At 38.8% G+C, this 17,360-nt stretch overlaps 2 protein-coding genes across 2 annotated transcripts; both read left to right on the top strand.

The window, feature by feature from the left end:
• Positions 1-4,035: 4,035 nt before the first annotated feature.
• Positions 4,036-5,037, top strand: LOC145823492 (uncharacterized). Its single transcript, XM_082922998.1, has 3 exons — positions 4,036-4,419; positions 4,499-4,588; positions 4,684-5,037. Exons 1-3 carry the CDS (start codon positions 4,255-4,257, stop codon positions 4,789-4,791), a joined length of 363 nt encoding a protein of 120 aa, XP_082779124.1. The 5' UTR covers positions 4,036-4,254; the 3' UTR covers positions 4,792-5,037.
• Positions 5,038-12,079: 7,042 nt separating this feature from the next.
• CHX19 (cation/H+ exchanger 19) lies at positions 12,080-17,267 on the top strand. The gene is made up of 3 exons (XM_028211935.2): positions 12,080-12,274; positions 13,583-14,581; positions 15,999-17,267. Exons 1-3 carry the CDS (start codon positions 12,080-12,082, stop codon positions 17,265-17,267), a joined length of 2,463 nt encoding a protein of 820 aa, XP_028067736.2.
• Positions 17,268-17,360: the final 93 nt, after the last annotated feature.

Raw genomic sequence — 17,360 nt, 5'->3', positions numbered from 1 at the left:
AAATATTTTCACTTATTTATTCTGTTTATTAGGTTTTTTTTTTTTTTTTGTATTTTTTGTATTTTTTGACGTTTAATATGACAATTTATTTATTTATTTTTTGTAATCAATAAAAAATATATTTATTTGGGTAAAAAATAATTTTCACTTTTGAAAAACAAGAAAAACATATTGTCAGATGTAAGCAATTAATTAAAATTTTAGTTCTAGAGATGCGATTAGACTTTGAAAACATTTTTATTAGACTTTGAAATAAAGAGTAGTTTTGGAGATGCTTATGGTATTTATCAACAAAGTTTTAAGTTGGGGAGTGGTATTCTCTTCCCACCTCGAATAAAGAAGTAAAAAGAAAGGGTTAATCCATTTAAGTATTGTTTAATGTAGGAATTTGATTTTGGTTTATTGTCTTCCCTCTTTCTTGGTTTGCGGAGAGGAATGATATCATTTACTTGGTTTGCGTAGGTATTATATTTAGAGTTACTTTGGTGAGATATTTTTGTGGATGTGTACAGATGATGGATAAGAGTTGGATTGATTTGTCAAATAGAATGTCGAGCGAATACATTAATGGGATTGATGAATTCCTTGTGTTTGCCTACACCAATAGGGTTGAAGGTTCGATGATCAGTTGTCCGTGTAGGAAGTGTGAGAATCGATACTATTTTGTACGAGAGGGTGTGCGGGAGCATCTGATTTTGAATAGTTTTTTTAAAAAATACAAACATTGGATTAATCATGGGGAATCTTACGTATCTCTGCATGGTAATCGAGAGAATGAAACATTAGCTAATTTAGACATTGGGGATGATATGATTGGAATGATACAAAGGGCTATGGGAAATCCACATGCCGGTACAAGTGTAGAGGGTGATGAACCACAGAGGCCTGATCCCCATGCATCTGAACCCCAGCTCGGTCCAAATGCAGAGACTGCAAAGTATTTCAAACTTCTTCAAGATGCACAAAGTGAATTGTATCCGGGTTGTCAGAAGTTCACATCTTTGTCATTCATTGTTCGACTTCTACATTTGAAGGTGCTTAATCAGTGGACAGACAAGTCTGTTGACATGTTGCTTGAGTTATTGAATAAGGCGTTCCCGTTGGGTGTGAAACTCCCGGACTCATATTATAAAGCTCAAAAGGTCACAACAGATTTGGGCTTCACGTATGAGACGTGGGATGCATGTCCCAACAGTTGCATGTTGTTTCGAAACGAGGACGCCAATCTTGATAAATGTGTCATATGCAACAGTTCTAGCTGGAAATCAAATGGTGATGGTGGTTCAAATGGTCCTAACAAAGGTGGCAAACAAATAGCTGCAAAACAAATGAGGTATTTTCCTTTAAAGCCAAGGTTGCAGAGGTTGTTTATGTCATCCAAGACGGCCAAGTTCATGAGATAGCATGCAGATGAACGAACTGATGATGGTGTCTTCAGGCATCCTGCTAACTCCCTTGCATGAAAAGATTTTGACCATCGGAATATTGACTTTAGTAATGATTGCCGAAGTGTAAGGCTTGGCTTAGCATCTGATGGTTTTAACCCATTCAGGACGATGAACATAGTTCATGGCACTTGGCCTGTTGTGCTCATTCCATACAACTTGCCGCCATGGATGTGCATGAAGCAACCATTTCTAATTTTATCCGTGCTTATTGACGGCCCGAAAGGACCTGGTGACAAGATTGATGTGTATATGCAACCGTTGATTGAGGAGTTGAAAGAACTATGGAATGAGAGTGTGTCAACATTTGATGCAACAACAAATCAAATGTTTCAAATGCATATAGCTTTACTGTGGACAATTAGTAATTTTTCTACATACACAAACTTGTCAGGATGGAGCACTAAAGGCGAATATGCATGTCCTTGTTGCAATAAGGAAACTATATCGTGTTGGTTGAAGCATAGTAGGAAACAATCATACTTGGGTCATCGCAGATTTTTACCTACTGGCCATAAATTCTGGAAGGATAAAGTATCATTTGATGGTAGTCGGGAAGTTAGACTCAAACCAAAATTGTTGTCTAGAACTGAGATGTTGCTACAATTAGAATCTGAGGGTATTTTAACCCAATACAAGAGGGATGACCTTAAGGAGAGGCATAGGAGACAGGTAGAGAAGGAGAAAGCTGGACATCGCACCCATAGTTGGAAGAAAAAGAGTATCTTTTATGAATTGCCATATTGGGAGCACAATCGAATAAGACATAACCTCGATGTGATGCATATAGAGAATAATGTTTGTGACAATGTGTTGTGGACAATATTAGGGGTTGCAGGAAAATCGAAGGATGGTGTTAATGCTCGGCGTGATTTACAAGATATGAATATTAGAAAACCCCTACATTTGCAGTTAAGAGGGTCGAATAAAGCCTATTTACCACCAGCACAATTCACGATGACCAAGGATGAGTAAGATTTGTTCTTGAAAGTGTTGAAGGAAGTCAGAGTTTCCGACGGGTATTCATCCAATAGGTCCAAACTTTGCGAAGGACTACTGATGTCATATTTTCATGTTACATTTTAAATTTTACATTTTCGTGTTAAATAGGTCCAAACTTTGCGAAGGACTACTGATGTCATATTTTCTGAAGAGATTATTCTATTGGCAAATGGTCCTCATAACTTGGCAAGGAGGTTCAATGGGTATATACTGAATGGGTTTCGGTATCGAGTAAAGGCCATGGATGATCGTCGAGCCACACAAAATTGTGGTGTAGCTTTGAAGGTAGATACTATAAGTTATGCTAGTCGAAAAGACAAGAATCCTCGTGTGGGGTCTGTGTACTATTATGGACAATTGACAGATATTATTGAGATTCGATATTCCAATGAGAAGAAACATGTGTTGTTTAAGTGTGATTGGATTGACAACATTCACGGAAAGAAAGAAGATGTCTTCAATTTCATGTTAGTGAACTTCAATCATTTGTTGTACCGAGATGATCGAATTACCAATGGACCTTTCATCTTGGCGTCCTAAGCAGAGCAAGTTTGGTATGTTGCAGACCCGTTACAACCAGACTGGCAAGTCGTGGTGAAGATGTCTCAAAGAGGTTTATTTGATATGAGTTCGACTGATCCACAAATCGAGCCATACATGAGCCAACAATTGGAAGAAAATATAATGCTTCGTGATGAAGAAGTTAGTTGGGTGAGGGAAGCCGCAGAAGGGGAAACAGTTGATGTTCAAATAGGCTGATATTTAATCAAAATTAGTAATTCAATTAAGGCCAAGGTTATAGTTAATCATCAATTTCTTAATTTACTTTGTCTTTGTAATTGTATTAGTTCAATTAATGTCATATTATAGTTGATGACAAACCATTGTCTATGTTTCTAATGTCAATTAATGTTATATTGCTTGCAGATTATTATGGGAAGGAAGAGGAAGCCTGATCATCCCCGGCGCATGATGTCTAATGTGCTACACAACAGGACATCAGTAGCACCACCATCAGAGGAGGCATCACATTGGCCACCATCGGAGGGGCCATTAGTGCCACCACCATCTGAGGGGCCATTAGTACCACCGTATCGACCACCATCAGTGGCACCACAGCAGTTACCATGTACTCAGCCTCCATGCCTACCATCGGTGCGTCCACCATCAGTGGCACCACAGCAGCTATCATCATCAGCTTGTGAGTCATCCGCAGGTATATAAATTTGCTTTGATTTGTATGAAAATTATTTAAACATACATTTATTTATGTTCATTATATATAACTTGTTTATTCTCATTGTATTTTGCAGACCCTTCGACTTCTTCACAGCCCACCTCAGGTTTATTTGATATGATTTGTATTCACATTATTTAAATTTGCATTTGTTTATTACCATTGCATATTGTTTATTGTTATTGTATCTTGCAGGTCATGTTAGTTCTTCATCAACCTCGATTAGGCGTGGTAGAGGATGTGCCAAGGGCATTAAAGAGTGGGGTACTGGTAAAAAGCTGGACATACAATTTGAAGAAAATTATTGCCCAATAGGGGATAACGTGGCTAAGTTAACTACACAACTTGGCATTATTGTGCGGAATGGTAACATTGTTCCTCTTACTTTTCTTGACTGGAACAATGTGCCTGATGATATTGTTGATGCTATCTGGAAGGATGTGAAGGTAAAAGTATATTTTTGTCCACAAATTCGAATTCCAAAATTGTGTTATACTTAGCCTTAAACTTTGAAATTGTGTTTTATAGGACAATTTGAATATATGTCCAGAGGAGTACAAGCCAATCTGCATGAAAAACTGCAACAGCATATGGAAGGATCACAAGAACAAGATTAAGGCTAAGTATTTCAAGCCTAGAAGTTCTGATCCTAATCTGAAGGATGATATTCCTATGCGCATTGTGCCAAGCCAGTGGGAACAACTTGTGGAGTATTGGCGTACTTCCGATGCTGAGGTATACAAATAAGTTATATTTATGATATGTAAACATACAAATCATATTCACATACTTACATTTGTTGAATCTGTTATAGAAAATTACAAGTAGGAACGCTAAAAATCGGCGAGCTCACGGCATAGCTCATACCACAGGGCGTACTACTTTCTCTCAGATACGGCATGAGGTTTACATTTTATTGTTTTATTTTTGTATATAAATAAACATTGTATATTTGCAAATTATTTGGATTCTAATTTTCATATTTCTAAAAAAATGTAGATGACCAGTAAGGGGGAGTCTACTGATAAGATGAATGTTTGGCTTATGACACGTAGAGTAGATGACCCAGAGGTTATCCAGACCTTGGTAGTTTCCAAACACCTTTGATTGTATTTAAAGTTTATTTTTTGTGTGTCAACCATCTTAATTTGGCATATACTTGTATGTCTTATTCAATACAGGATGAGTTTAATCGTCAACTCTCTATGCTACCTGAGGATGGTCGGACTTTGGAGGCTAGGAATGCCATTTTTCATGAGTTGATAGGTCATGACGGACATGGATATTGTCCCACATACGGGAGAATTGTGCCTCGGAGAGCGGTGTATAAAGATGGTGCTGGGCCATCACAGTCAACACCCCAGCCATTGACTATTGATCAGATCACGCAGCAGGTTCGTGCAGAGCTAAGGGATGAGTTGAGAGAGGAGCTGCAAGCAAAGTTCTCTACATATTTACAGCAGATGAGAGCTGAGATGATGGCCCTTGTGTCACAGGGGGCGAGTGTGGATCCCAACAGACAGGTTCCATATAAATTAAATTGTTTGATAGTTCAATTTTCACTCAAGTTTATGTATAGAATTCGAATATGATTAACACATTATGCATTGACTATCATAGGTTCCTGATGCATTGAGTGGCCACCGGGAATTTAGGAAATCTGCAGAAGACGAGAATCCATATACACCACGACCAGAAGATCAGGTATAAAATGTATCTTTGCATTCTTTACATTCTAAGTTAAGAGACTTATGGGAGAAGACGGGACTAGTTAGAGCCGGATTTAGCGCGAAACTTGGCACACACGACCGCCTAGGCATGAGAGACTTGTGGGAGAAGACGGGGCTTCAATCGGGTTCCCGATTTGGGAGTTAGAGCCGAATTTCACTTTAGGCAAACTAGCTCCGTAAGAAACTTTAATTCGAGGTATTAACGCTCCAAAATCACCAAACGGCGTCGATTTAGCACGAAACTTGGCACACACGACCGCCTAGGCACGAGAGACTTGTGGGAGAAGACGGGGCTCGAATCAGGTTCCCGGTTTGGGAGTTAGAATCGGATTTCACTTTAGGCAAACTAGTTCCTTAAGAAACTTGAATTCGAGGAGTTAATGCCCCAAAATCACCAAACGGCGTCGGTTTAGCGCAAAACTTGGCACACACGACCACCTAGGCACGAGAGACTTGTGGGAGAAGACAGGGCTCGAATCGGGTTCCCAGTTTGAGAGTTAGAGCCGGATTTCACTTTAGGCAAACTAGTTCCTTAAGAAACTTAAATTCGAGGTGTTAATGCCCCAAATTCACCAATCGGCGTCGGCTTAGCACGAAACTTGGCACACACGACCGCCTAGGCACGAGAGACTTGTGGGAGAAGACGGGGCTAGAATCGGGTTCCCGGTTTGGGAGTTAGAGCCGAATTTCACTTTAGGCAAACTAGTTCCTTAAGAAATTTGAATACGAGGTGTTAACGCCCCAAAATCACCAAACGGCGTCGGTTTAGCACAAAACTTGGCACACACGACCGTCTAGCCACGAGAAACTTGTGGGAGAAGACGAGGCTCGAATCGAGTTCCCGGTTTGGGAGTTAGAGCCGAATTTCACTTTAGGCAAACTAGTTCCTTAAGAAACTTGAATTCGAAGAGTTAATGCCCCAAAATCACCAAACGGCGTCGATTTAGCACAAAATTTGGCACACACGACCGCCTAGGCACGAGAGACTTGTGGGAGAAGATAGGGCTCGAATCGGGTTCCCGGTTTGGGAGTTAGAACCAGATTTCACTTTAGACAAACTAGTTCCTTAAGAAACTTAAATTCGAGGTGTTAATGCCCCAAATTCACCAATCGGCCTCGGTTTAGCACGAAACTTGGCACACACGACCGCCTAGGCACGAGAGACTTGTGGGAGAAGACGGGGCTCGAATCGGGTTCCCAATTTGGGAGATAGAGCCGAATTTCACTTTAGGCAAGATAGTTCCTTGAGAAACTTGAATTCGAGGTATTAACGCCCCAAAATCACCAAACGGCGTCGGTTTAGCACGAAACTTGGCACACACAACCGCCTAGGCACGAGAGACTTGTGGGAGAAGACGGGGCTGGAATCGGGTTCCCGGTTTGGGAGTTAGAGCCGAATTTCACTTTAGGCAAACTAGTTCCTTAAGAAACTTGAATTCGAGGTGTTAACGCCCCAAAATCACCAAACGGCGTCGGTTTAGCACAAAACTTGGCACACACGACCGCCTAGGCACGAGAGACTTGTGGGAGAAGACGGGGCTCGAATCGGATTCCTGGTTTGGGAGTTAGAGCCGGATTTCACTTTAGGCAAACTAGTTCCTTAAGAAACTTGAATTCGACGAGTTAATGCCCCAAAATCACCAAACGGCGTCGGTTTAGCACAAAACTTGGCATACACGACCACCTAGGCACGAGAGACTTGTGGGAGAAGACGGGGCTCGAATCGGGTTCCCGGTTTGGGAGTTAGAGTCGGATTTCACTTTAGGCAAACTAGTTCCTTAAGAAACTTAAATTCGAGATGTTAATGCTCCAAATTCACCAATCGGCGTCGCTTTAGCACGAAACTTGGCACACACGACCGCCTAGGCACGAGAGACTTTTGGGAGAAGATGGGGCTCAAATCGGGTTCCCGGTTTGGGAGTTAGAGCCGAATTTCACTTTAGGCAAACTAGTTCCTTAAGAAACTTGAATTCGAGGTGTTAACGCCCCAAAATCACCAAACGGCGTCAGTTTAGCACGAAACTTGGCACACACGACCACCTAGGTACGAGAGACTTGTGGGAGAAGACGAGGCTCGAATCGGGTTCCCAGTTTAGGAGTTAGAGCCGAATTTCACTTTAAGCAAACTAGTTCTTTAAGAAACTTGAATTCGAGATTTTAACGCCCCAAAATCACCAAACGGCGTCGGTTTAACACGAAACTTGGTACACACGACAGCCTAGGCATGAGAGACTTGTGGGAGAAGACGGGGCTCGAATCGGGTTCCCGGTTTGGTAGTTAGAGCCGGATTTCACTTTAGGCAAACTAGTTCCTTAAGAAACTTAAATTCGAGGTGTTAATGCCCCAAATTCACCAATCGGCGTCGGTTTAGCACGAAACTTGGCACATACGACCGCCTAGGCACGAGAGACTTGTGGGAGAAGACGGGGCTCGAATCGGGTTCCCGGTTTGGGAGTTAGAGTCGAATTTCACTTTAGGCAAATTAGTTCCTTAAGAAACTTGAATTCGAGGTGTTAACGCCCCAAAATCACCAAACGACGTCAGTTTAGCACGAAACTTGGCACACACGACCACCTAGGCACGAGAGACTTGTGGGAGAAGACGGGTCTCGAATCGGGTTCCCGGTTTGGGAGTTAGAATCGGATTTCACTTTAGGCAAACTAGTTCCTTAAGAAACTTGAATTCGAGGAGTTAATGCCCCAAAATCACCAAACGGTGTCGGTTTAGCACAAAACTTGGCACACACGACCGCCTTGGCAAGAGAGACTTGTGGGAGAAGACGGGGCTCGAATTGGGTTCCCGGTTTGGGAGTTAGAGCCGGATTTCACTTTAGGCAAACTAGTTCCTTAAGAAACTTAAATTCGAGGTGTTAATGTCCCAAATTCACCAATCGGCCTCGGTTTAGCATGAAACTTGGCACACACGACCGCCTAGGCATGAGAGACTTGTGGGAGAAGACGGGGCTCGAATCGGGTTCCCGGTTTGGGAGTTAGAGCCGAATTTCACTTTAGGCAAACTAGTTCCTTAAGAAACTTAAATTCGAGATTTTAACGCCCCAAAATCACCAAACGGCGTCGGTTTAGCACGAAACTTGGCACACACGACCGCCTAGGCACGAGAGACTTGTGGGAGAAGACGGGGCTTGAATCGGGTTTCCGGTTTGGGAGTTAGAGGCGGATTTCACTTTAGGCAAACTAGTTCCTTAAGAAACTTAAATTCGAGGTGTTAATGCCCCAAATTCACCAATCGGCATCGGTTTAGCACGAAACTTGGCACACACGACCGCCTAGGCATGAGAGACTTGTGGCAGAAGACGGGGCTCGAATCGGGTTCCCCGTTTGGGAGTTAGAGTCGGATTTCACTTTAGGCAAACTAGTTCCTTAAGAAATTTGAATTCGAGGTGTTAATGCCCCAAAATCACCAAACGACATCGGTTTAGCACAAAACTTGGCACACACGACCGCCTAGGCACGATAGACTTGTGGGAGAAGACGGGGCTCGAATTGGGTTCCTGGTTTGGGAGTTAGAGTCGGATCTCGGTTTAGTCAAAATTATTTACTAAACTATCTTTCTAATTATATAGTAGTTAATTTTTTTATATTTTTTTGTAATTAAAATATTAACACCATTATATTGTTATTAATTATTTTATTTTGTTTTTTTCAGATATTTCCTGAGTAGCAGTTTGCTTCTTGTGGAATGCGGACGTGTAAAGATTATGACCAACTTCTGTTTTTGTAACCCACGAAAGAATCAAGACGAAAACTTTTGGTTTTGATTTTGATTTATGTTATTTAAATTTGTGAACAATATTATGTATGTATTATGTGACATTATGTAGTGGCATAATTTTTATTGTTATGAATTTTTATTTATGTATTGTTATGAATGGAACAATATTATAAATTTTCATCATTTGTCAACTTTTGTTTATGTATGTTTTTATATTATTATGTAATTTTTAGATTTTTTTTTAGTTATTTTTCATTTAATACAGGTGATTTTTATATTTTTAATAATTTTAAAACAGGGTTTTTTTTAAAAAAAAATTTTTGAGACGGCAGAACACCCCGTCGCAAAAAAGAAATTATACCAGGCTTTTTGCGACGGCACCCATACTGTCACAAAATGTATGGAATTTAATAGAAAAACAAGGCTTTAGCGACAGTATAATTGCCATCGAGAACAGTCATTAGTGACGGCTCAGGTTGCTGTCGACTATAGTCAACAGCGACGACACTTTTTAGCGACATGATTTTTGCAGTCGCAAAAACCTCTTTTACCGACAGCAAGACTGTGCCATCGCAAAAAAAACCCAGATTTCCATCCATTATTGGCGACAGAAATTTGCCGTCGCAAAAAAGAAATTTTCCAGTCGCTAAAACAATGGCAACGGCACTTGCCGTCGCTAAAGCCCTTTTGCAACCCTCTTTGTTGCGACCCCCACTTGCCGTCGCAAAAAGATATTTTACCGTCGCAAAAAGCTTTTGAGACGACGTTCGGAGCATTTGCGACGGCGTTTTGCCGTCGCAAAAAACAATTTTTTTTGTAGTGTTATCTTGGTCCTATTACCTAAAAAATTAACTTAAAAGCAAAGTACATCAAGGGTTTAAAAACTTCATATCGAAAATTGGCACATCAAGTTGGCTACTGCACAACATACCATTGAGAACCAAAATTGTAGATGAGTCAATCGGTTAACGATACAAACCAACATATATCCAATAAAATATTCTAGTATAGTATAGAATATTGTATAATTATTTAGTTTTCTAGTTTGAGATGATTTAATTTTTCTATTTTATTAGTTAAGATTTAATTTCCCATTTTGTCAATTTATTGTTCTTCAAGAATTAGGTTTCATTATAATAATAATTGTAAGCCTAAGGGCTAAATAGCTTTTTAAGATTAATATAATTTGAGTTTATACTATTTTGTTGTTTATTCTTTTGGGAGTTAATCATTGTTGAGTCTTTACTTACGGTACTTTTTGTGAATCAACGGATTTAGAGAAAGATTTTAGTTTATGGTATTCAATCTTGAATCAATGGACTCTAAGATTGTTATTTTACTTTATTTATTTCATGTTTCATGTTGCATCAATGTTCCTAAAATCCCAATTGTATTAGACCCTCGCCGTTATTGATATTATTGAGAGAGAAAGAGACAAAAACTTTGAGATTCTCAAATCTAAGGCATAAGAAAGAAGAAAGAGGAAGAGGAGTAGGAGAAGAAAAAGAAGAATAAGGTTGGGTTGCGTTGGTGGCATTGAGAAGGGATTTAGGTCACGGTGGTGTCTCTGTGAAGGTGGCAATTGTGGAGGATAGGAAAGAGTTGGTGCGATTATCAAAGGTGTGGAGAATTAGGGGTTGACGGGGGAGCAAGAAGGGGTTGAAGTGGTTGTTAGAGATCACAGCAGCAGCAATCGAAGCTAAAATGAGTAGGGTTTTAAGATTTTAGATCTTGTCGTTTTAGTAATTTGATTTAATGGTATAATGGTATTAAAGATATATATGAAATACGGGTGCCTAAATGTATTTAGAGGATCTTGTGAAAGATTAACCCTTAAAAATTGGGAGTAACTTGCCTCCAGTCTTTAATCAGACTGGATGTCGTTATTCGGCCTGTGGGGGCCCACCACAGGTCTCGTTTTGATAATCTGAACTGTTCAATGTGTAGAACTCGTAAAATATTATATGTCTATAAAAAATCACATTGATCGTATATCGATAACTATCTCATCTTATCAGTTTTTTATCAATCGTTAATTTGTTCACCGTCTATTTTTTTTTTTAAATATAAAGCTGATTTGATCATATAACTATCGATATCCGATTAACGCGATTTTCTTACAAGCATATAGTACTGGACGAGTTCTATACATTGAACGGTTTTAATTATCAAAACGGGACCTGTAGTGGGCCTTCATAAGTTGAACAGCACTGTCCGATCCGATTAGAGACCGGAGGCAAACTGTTTCTTAAAAATTAATGTTTCAGATGTGGTGATTTTGTTGCTAGATGTAACCGTACCCATTTTCACATATGTACCTTTATTGATTGCCTAATTGCACTTTTAAGTCCTTATTCTTTATTGCAAGAGGAAAACCAATCCCTCTTAAAATTCTAATACATTCCATTTCGTTTTCCATCCCAATCTTTCGCAACACTTCAGGTCTACTTCTTTCTCCATTCATACACATTATTGACCAGTGCAACAAGACTATTCTTGACAGCAGCAAAATCGTGGCCACGCTTGGAATGGAATGCATAACGAACCATTAGGAGCGCACTCTCACCATGATAGCAAATAAACACGTTGCAAGTCTTTGTTTCAATCCCTAATAATTCTCATTTTGACGCTCATTCCACTTGTAAATCTCCCTATAATTAGTAACATCCAAATTGTCATTTTACCTTTCTTTATTTAGTTAAAACCATTTAAGTTAAAGCTTGTTTAAGAGAAAAGGGCATGCTGGTTTTCTCTCGCAAGTCACATGCAAGGCTTTATATTGTCTTTGTCCAATTTGTCTATGGCCTAGACGAGACTTGGAGAACATATATAGCAACTGTTACTCTTCCTGTTTGCTTCTTTTCATATCATTTTATTTGATTTTTTTGTTTTTTCAACGTTTTAGAGTGGAGGTTCTATGGTACTGATCAACAATGGCATCGACAAATGTAACAACTTACCCAAAGCCAATGAAGGCAACATCAAATGGAGCATTCCAAGGTGAAAATCCATTGGATTATGCACTTCCACTAGCAATCCTACAGATATGTGTAGTTGTTGCTTTCACAAGATCGCTTGCTTTCATTCTAAAGCCCCTCAGACAACCAAGAGTCATCGCAGAGATTATTGTAAGTAATACTATCTTAAGTTGCTCCCTCTTCCTTGCCTCAAATCTTTTGTCAATTGTAGCTGAACCGGAAAATTGAAGCAAGGAAAATGATCCACAAACAAAAAAAATTATAAATGAGGCAATGGCTTTCTTAAAAATTTAAGTATCATTGATAAGCCCTTGTTTAAAAAAAATATTAGGACCCAAAATTGCCACATTACATTTTAGAAAAGATATTGCATAAATTTTGGGAAAGACTATAATATACACCTTTCAAAAGGTATGTACCGTATATACCTTATAACTAAAGAAGAAAATAATATAATTATATACTTTCTGAATCATAATTAAAATAAAAAAAAATATTATAACCAAACATCATACGAGACATAGCAAAAGATTTTATCAGTAATAATTAAAAAAAAAAATTGTTAAAAATGACATTACTAAAAATACATATAATATACTCTTTCAAAAGGTGTGTAAACTCTTTTTAGAAGTGTGTATAATAAAATTTCTCATAAATTTTTTGTTATACAAAACATAAAAAGAAGTTCAAGAAAGAAAGTAAACGTCATATAATCACTCAAGTGGATGTTTGACAAATGTTTTTAGAAAATTTTTTGTTGGCTTTTTTATTGTATTTAGTGGAAAAAAATATTAACTTCTAATTTTTTTTAAAAATATTTTAGATTCTTTTAAATTAAAGACCCTAAAAAATGATTCATTAAAAATGAAAACTAAAACTAAATTCGTAGCCTTTCTTTTAAAGGCATCGCTTGATTTTAATGTAAGACTTGTTAGCCTAGCATAATTTGAATGCAATAATAATAATAAAAAAAAAAAGGGAAAATTACATTTGTGTCCTCATATTTTGGTTCTTATATCATTTTAATCTTTACACTTTCAATTGATTCCGTTTTGACCTTTAATTATAGATTTTATATCAATTTGGTTCAATTGATAATGCAATTAGCGTTTTTGACCAAAAATTATTACTGAATTGCTTAAGGTTAACTCATTGAGTTGAGTAAATTTATAATGTTGCTCTTAAAAACATGACATATGTCACTTATATGCATATTTTTCATTAAAAAATACTAACAATTGTAAACAATTGAGTGAAATTGACACAAAATCATAAATTCAGGATTAAAATCGAACTAATTAAAATTATATGGATCAAAATGATACAGAGATTAATTTACTCAAAAATTAGGGGGAAAATTGCGATTGATTACGGGAAAGTTGATAGTTTATTTTTTTGAGGGTCAAACTACTGAGAATTTAAAGAAAAGAATAATGAATTTGACAATGATGGGTGCAGGGAGGCATACTACTAGGGCCATCTGCATTTGGACGAAATGAAAAATTCCTAAACACCATTTTCCCGGCTAGAAGCCTAACTGTTCTAGACACCCTTGCCAACTTTGGCCTTCTATTCTTCTTGTTTCTAGTAGGACTTGAGTTGGACATGCGTGCCATTCGTCGAACGGGCGGCAAGGCCCTTGGCATCGCCCTTGTTGGAATCAGCTTCCCTTTTATTCTTGGCATTGGTACATCACTTGTTCTAAGTGCCACCATATCAAAAGGAGTTAATCACGTACCTTTCCTTGTCTTCATGGGTGTATCCCTTTCCATCACAGCATTCCCGGTCCTCGCTCGCATTCTAGCGGAGCTCAAGCTTCTCACCACTGATGTAGGTCGCATGGCTATGTCGGCAGCTGCAGTCAATGATGTTGTTGCCTGGATTCTTCTCGCACTCGCTATAGCACTCTCTGGCAATACTTCTCCACTTATATCCGTATGGGTCTTAGTCTGTGGTCTTGCATTTGTGGCCTTTGCCATTTTTGTGATTAGACCGGGATTGACATTCATGGCTCGACGCTCCCCTGAGGGTGAACCGGTGAAAGAGCTATACATATGCATCACATTGTCTCTTGTGTTGGCTGCGGGTTTTATCACTGATACTATTGGAATCCATGCACTTTTTGGCGCTTTCGTTGTCGGTTTAATAGTTCCCAAAGAAGGTCCCTTCGCCGGAATTTTGATAGAGAAGATCGAGGATCTCGTGTCTGGCATTTTTCTCCCCCTCTACTTCGTATCAAGTGGGCTAAAGACCAACGTTGCCACCATAAGTGGAGCTCTATCTTGGGCCTTGCTTGTTCTTGTTATATTTAATGCTTGTTTTGGGAAGATTGTAGGGACAATGGTGGTATCTTTATTACTTAAGGTGCAATTCAGAGAGGCCTTGACACTCGGATTCCTCATGAACACTAAAGGGTTGGTTGAGTTAATTGTCCTCAACATTGGCAAGGACAGAAAGGTACCTACAGCCTGGAGGCTTCTCTGGCCCTTCCTCTCTTTTTATTTTTCTTTATGCAATGCACCATGTTTGAGACAAAAATAAATGGAACAAATGGGTGCAACGATGACGTAATATGGTACCAATACATAGTGAGACATTTTATTTTTAATTTTGGTAGAAAGTCTCAATTTTGGCATCCAAAATTTGATAGCCAAATTAATGGTCTAAAAAAGAATGAACTAAATCTGAGTGTTTAATATAATGGCCTTCTTTAGAAAGTTGGCTATTTTAATTGGTTATTTTAGCCCTCGTTTGGCATAAAAATTATCATGAAACTAATCCAAAGGTGATTGCATAACATACAATAAAGCATTACAAACACTATAAACTAATCCAACGGTGGAGAATTTTCATGAAGACTTTTCATGATATGTCTTTCATGATACCTAGCATTATTGAAAGAATTTTGGGACTAAAAGACTAAAATAGTTACAAAAAGACAAAATAGACTAAAAAGTCAATAAAACAAAATGTCACATACAAATCATAATCATTTCATTTTTTCTTTCACAAAAATAAAAAAAAAATCAAACATTCATCCCAAAGGAAACTTTTTAACCATAGGCTAATAGTCACATCCTAAACGAAACCTTAATCTAACTAAAATAGTTGTGTTTGGGAAGTTGGGTGCCTTTTTTTGTAGTTAATTTGATAGTTGTGAGAGAACAAATAAAATGATTATGAGTTGGATATGACATTTTACCTTATTGACAATTTTAGCCTATAGTGGGCTATTTTAGCCTAATTCTCTTCCCAAGCACCCCCAATGAATTACACCAGTAGTCCTTATATTTTGATTTGTGAGTTAGTTGTTAAGTTAGCACCTCGGGAGAGTTAAAACTTACACCTATACCCTTGCAAGAAAATCTTATCTTCCCATTTCACTCTTAAGAATGGAACCCAATATCTCTCTCTTAAGAGAGACTTGGTGGCCAAAGGGTTAGCCAACTAAGTTAGAGGCCCTTGGTGTCATTTTGATACCTATAATTTTAATTGGCTCGATTTTGACATTAAATTTATGATTTATCTCAATTTAGTCTAATTGATTATAATTATTAGCATTTTTAATGAAAAATATGTACATAAGTAGCATATGTCATATTTTTAGGGACAAAATTATAAGTTTGCTCAATCCAGTAAGATAACCTCAACCAATTCAGTAATAATTTTTTGTTAAAAATAGTAACAATATTATTAATTGAACTAAATTGACACAAAATGCAAAATAAAGGGTTAAAAAGCCAATTGAAAGTATAAATATCCAAATGACACGAGAGGAAAAATATAGCACTATCCATGTGATTTGCCCTATGTTTTTTATCCTAACTCGTTGTGGAGGGCTGACTTTGTAATTTTTGATACTGCAATGTTATAGGTATTGAACGACCAGGCTTTTGCTATCTTAGTTCTGATGGCATTATTTACCACTTTCATTACCACCCCAATTGTGATGGCCATATATAAGCCGGCTAGAAAAGCAGCACCCTACAAGCACCGAACAGTTAAACGGAAAGACCTTGGCACAGAGCTTCGGATATTGGCCTGCTTCCACAGCACCCGAAACATCCCCACTATGATAAATCTCATTGAATCTTCCCGCGGTACTCGACACCGAGGACGCCTCTGTGTATATGCCATGCACCTGATGGAGCTATCAGAAAGATCTTCAGCCATCTCAATGGTCCATAAAGCACGTAAGAATGGTCTTCCCTTTTGGAACAAGAAACGCGATGATAATGATCAAATGGTCATTGCATTCGAGGCCTATCAACAGCTTAGCAGCGTTATTGTGCGCCCGATGACTGCAATATCTGCTCTACACACTATTCATGAAGACATTTGCACAAGTGCACAACAAAAGCGTGTTGCCATGATTGTACTCCCCTTCCACAAGCACCAGCGGATGAATGGGGTGATGGAGTCACTTGGACACGAGATCCATGTGGTGAACCAGCAAGTCCTTCGTCATGCGCCTTGCTCGGTAGGAATTCTTATCGATAGGGGTCTCGGTGGCACCACTCAAGTCTTCGCTAGCGATGTGTCATACACTATGGTGGTGCCTTTTTTTGGCGGACGAGATGATCGTGAGGCGCTAGCGTATGGGCTTAGGATGGCTGAGCACCCGGGGATCGTGCTTACGGTCATAAAGTTCGTGGCCCCACCGGGTAAGTCATTAATGATGATCATGACCGAGAGTGGAGGTGGAGGTGGAGGTGTAGGTGCAGGTGCTGGTACTGATACTGGTGGTGCTATCGTGGTTGAAATGAAAGACGTTGGGAATGGCGACCACGATGACAATGACGAGGCATTCATGACTAAGTGCATGACTCAAACTCAGAAGAATGATCAATCAACAGCAATATCATTTGAGGAAAAAGTTGTAGGAAGTAAGGCGGATATTATTGCAGCTTTGAAGTCAATGAGTAAGTCCAATCTCTTCCTAGTCGGTAGGATGCCTCCAATTGTGCCACTAATAGACAAAAGTGATTGCCCAGAACTGGGGCCAGTTGGGAGCTTTTTAGCATCCTCTGACTTCTCCACCACTGCATCAATATTAGTAGTTCAACAATATGATCCCACTGCCAACTTGCACTCTTTTGTAGAGGAAGAAGATATGCTTGAGGAGCCTGATACACCAGTGTGACTTAAGTGATCCATCTATTGGATTTTTAACAAAAATAGAAGGATGTTGCTAACAAATGTCTTCGAGTTGGGAACAAGAAAATACCAAAAAATT

The sequence above is a fragment of the Camellia sinensis genome, chromosome 4 (assembly GCF_055761805.1).
Source record: "Camellia sinensis isolate YWXY chromosome 4, ASM5576180v1, whole genome shotgun sequence".
NCBI lineage: Eukaryota > Viridiplantae > Streptophyta > Magnoliopsida > Ericales > Theaceae > Camellia > Camellia sinensis.
This window is presented reverse-complemented; position numbering and strand designations above follow the sequence as displayed.

Excerpts from the sequence above, each read along its gene's own strand:
- LOC145823492 (XM_082922998.1), top strand. The coding sequence starts at position 4,255 with ATGAAAAACTGCAACAGCATATGGAAGGATCACAAGAACAAGATTAAG. Across the intron at positions 4,420-4,498 it reads GGCGTACTTCCGATGCTGAG|AAAATTACAAGTAGGAACGC; the intron begins GTATACAAATAA and ends AATCTGTTATAG. Across the intron at positions 4,589-4,683 it reads TCTCTCAGATACGGCATGAG|ATGACCAGTAAGGGGGAGTC; the intron begins GTTTACATTTTA and ends AAAAAAATGTAG.
- CHX19 (XM_028211935.2), top strand. The coding sequence starts at position 12,080 with ATGGCATCGACAAATGTAACAACTTACCCAAAGCCAATGAAGGCAACA. Across the intron at positions 12,275-13,582 it reads GAGTCATCGCAGAGATTATT|GGAGGCATACTACTAGGGCC; the intron begins GTAAGTAATACT and ends TGATGGGTGCAG. Across the intron at positions 14,582-15,998 it reads ACATTGGCAAGGACAGAAAG|GTATTGAACGACCAGGCTTT; the intron begins GTACCTACAGCC and ends GCAATGTTATAG.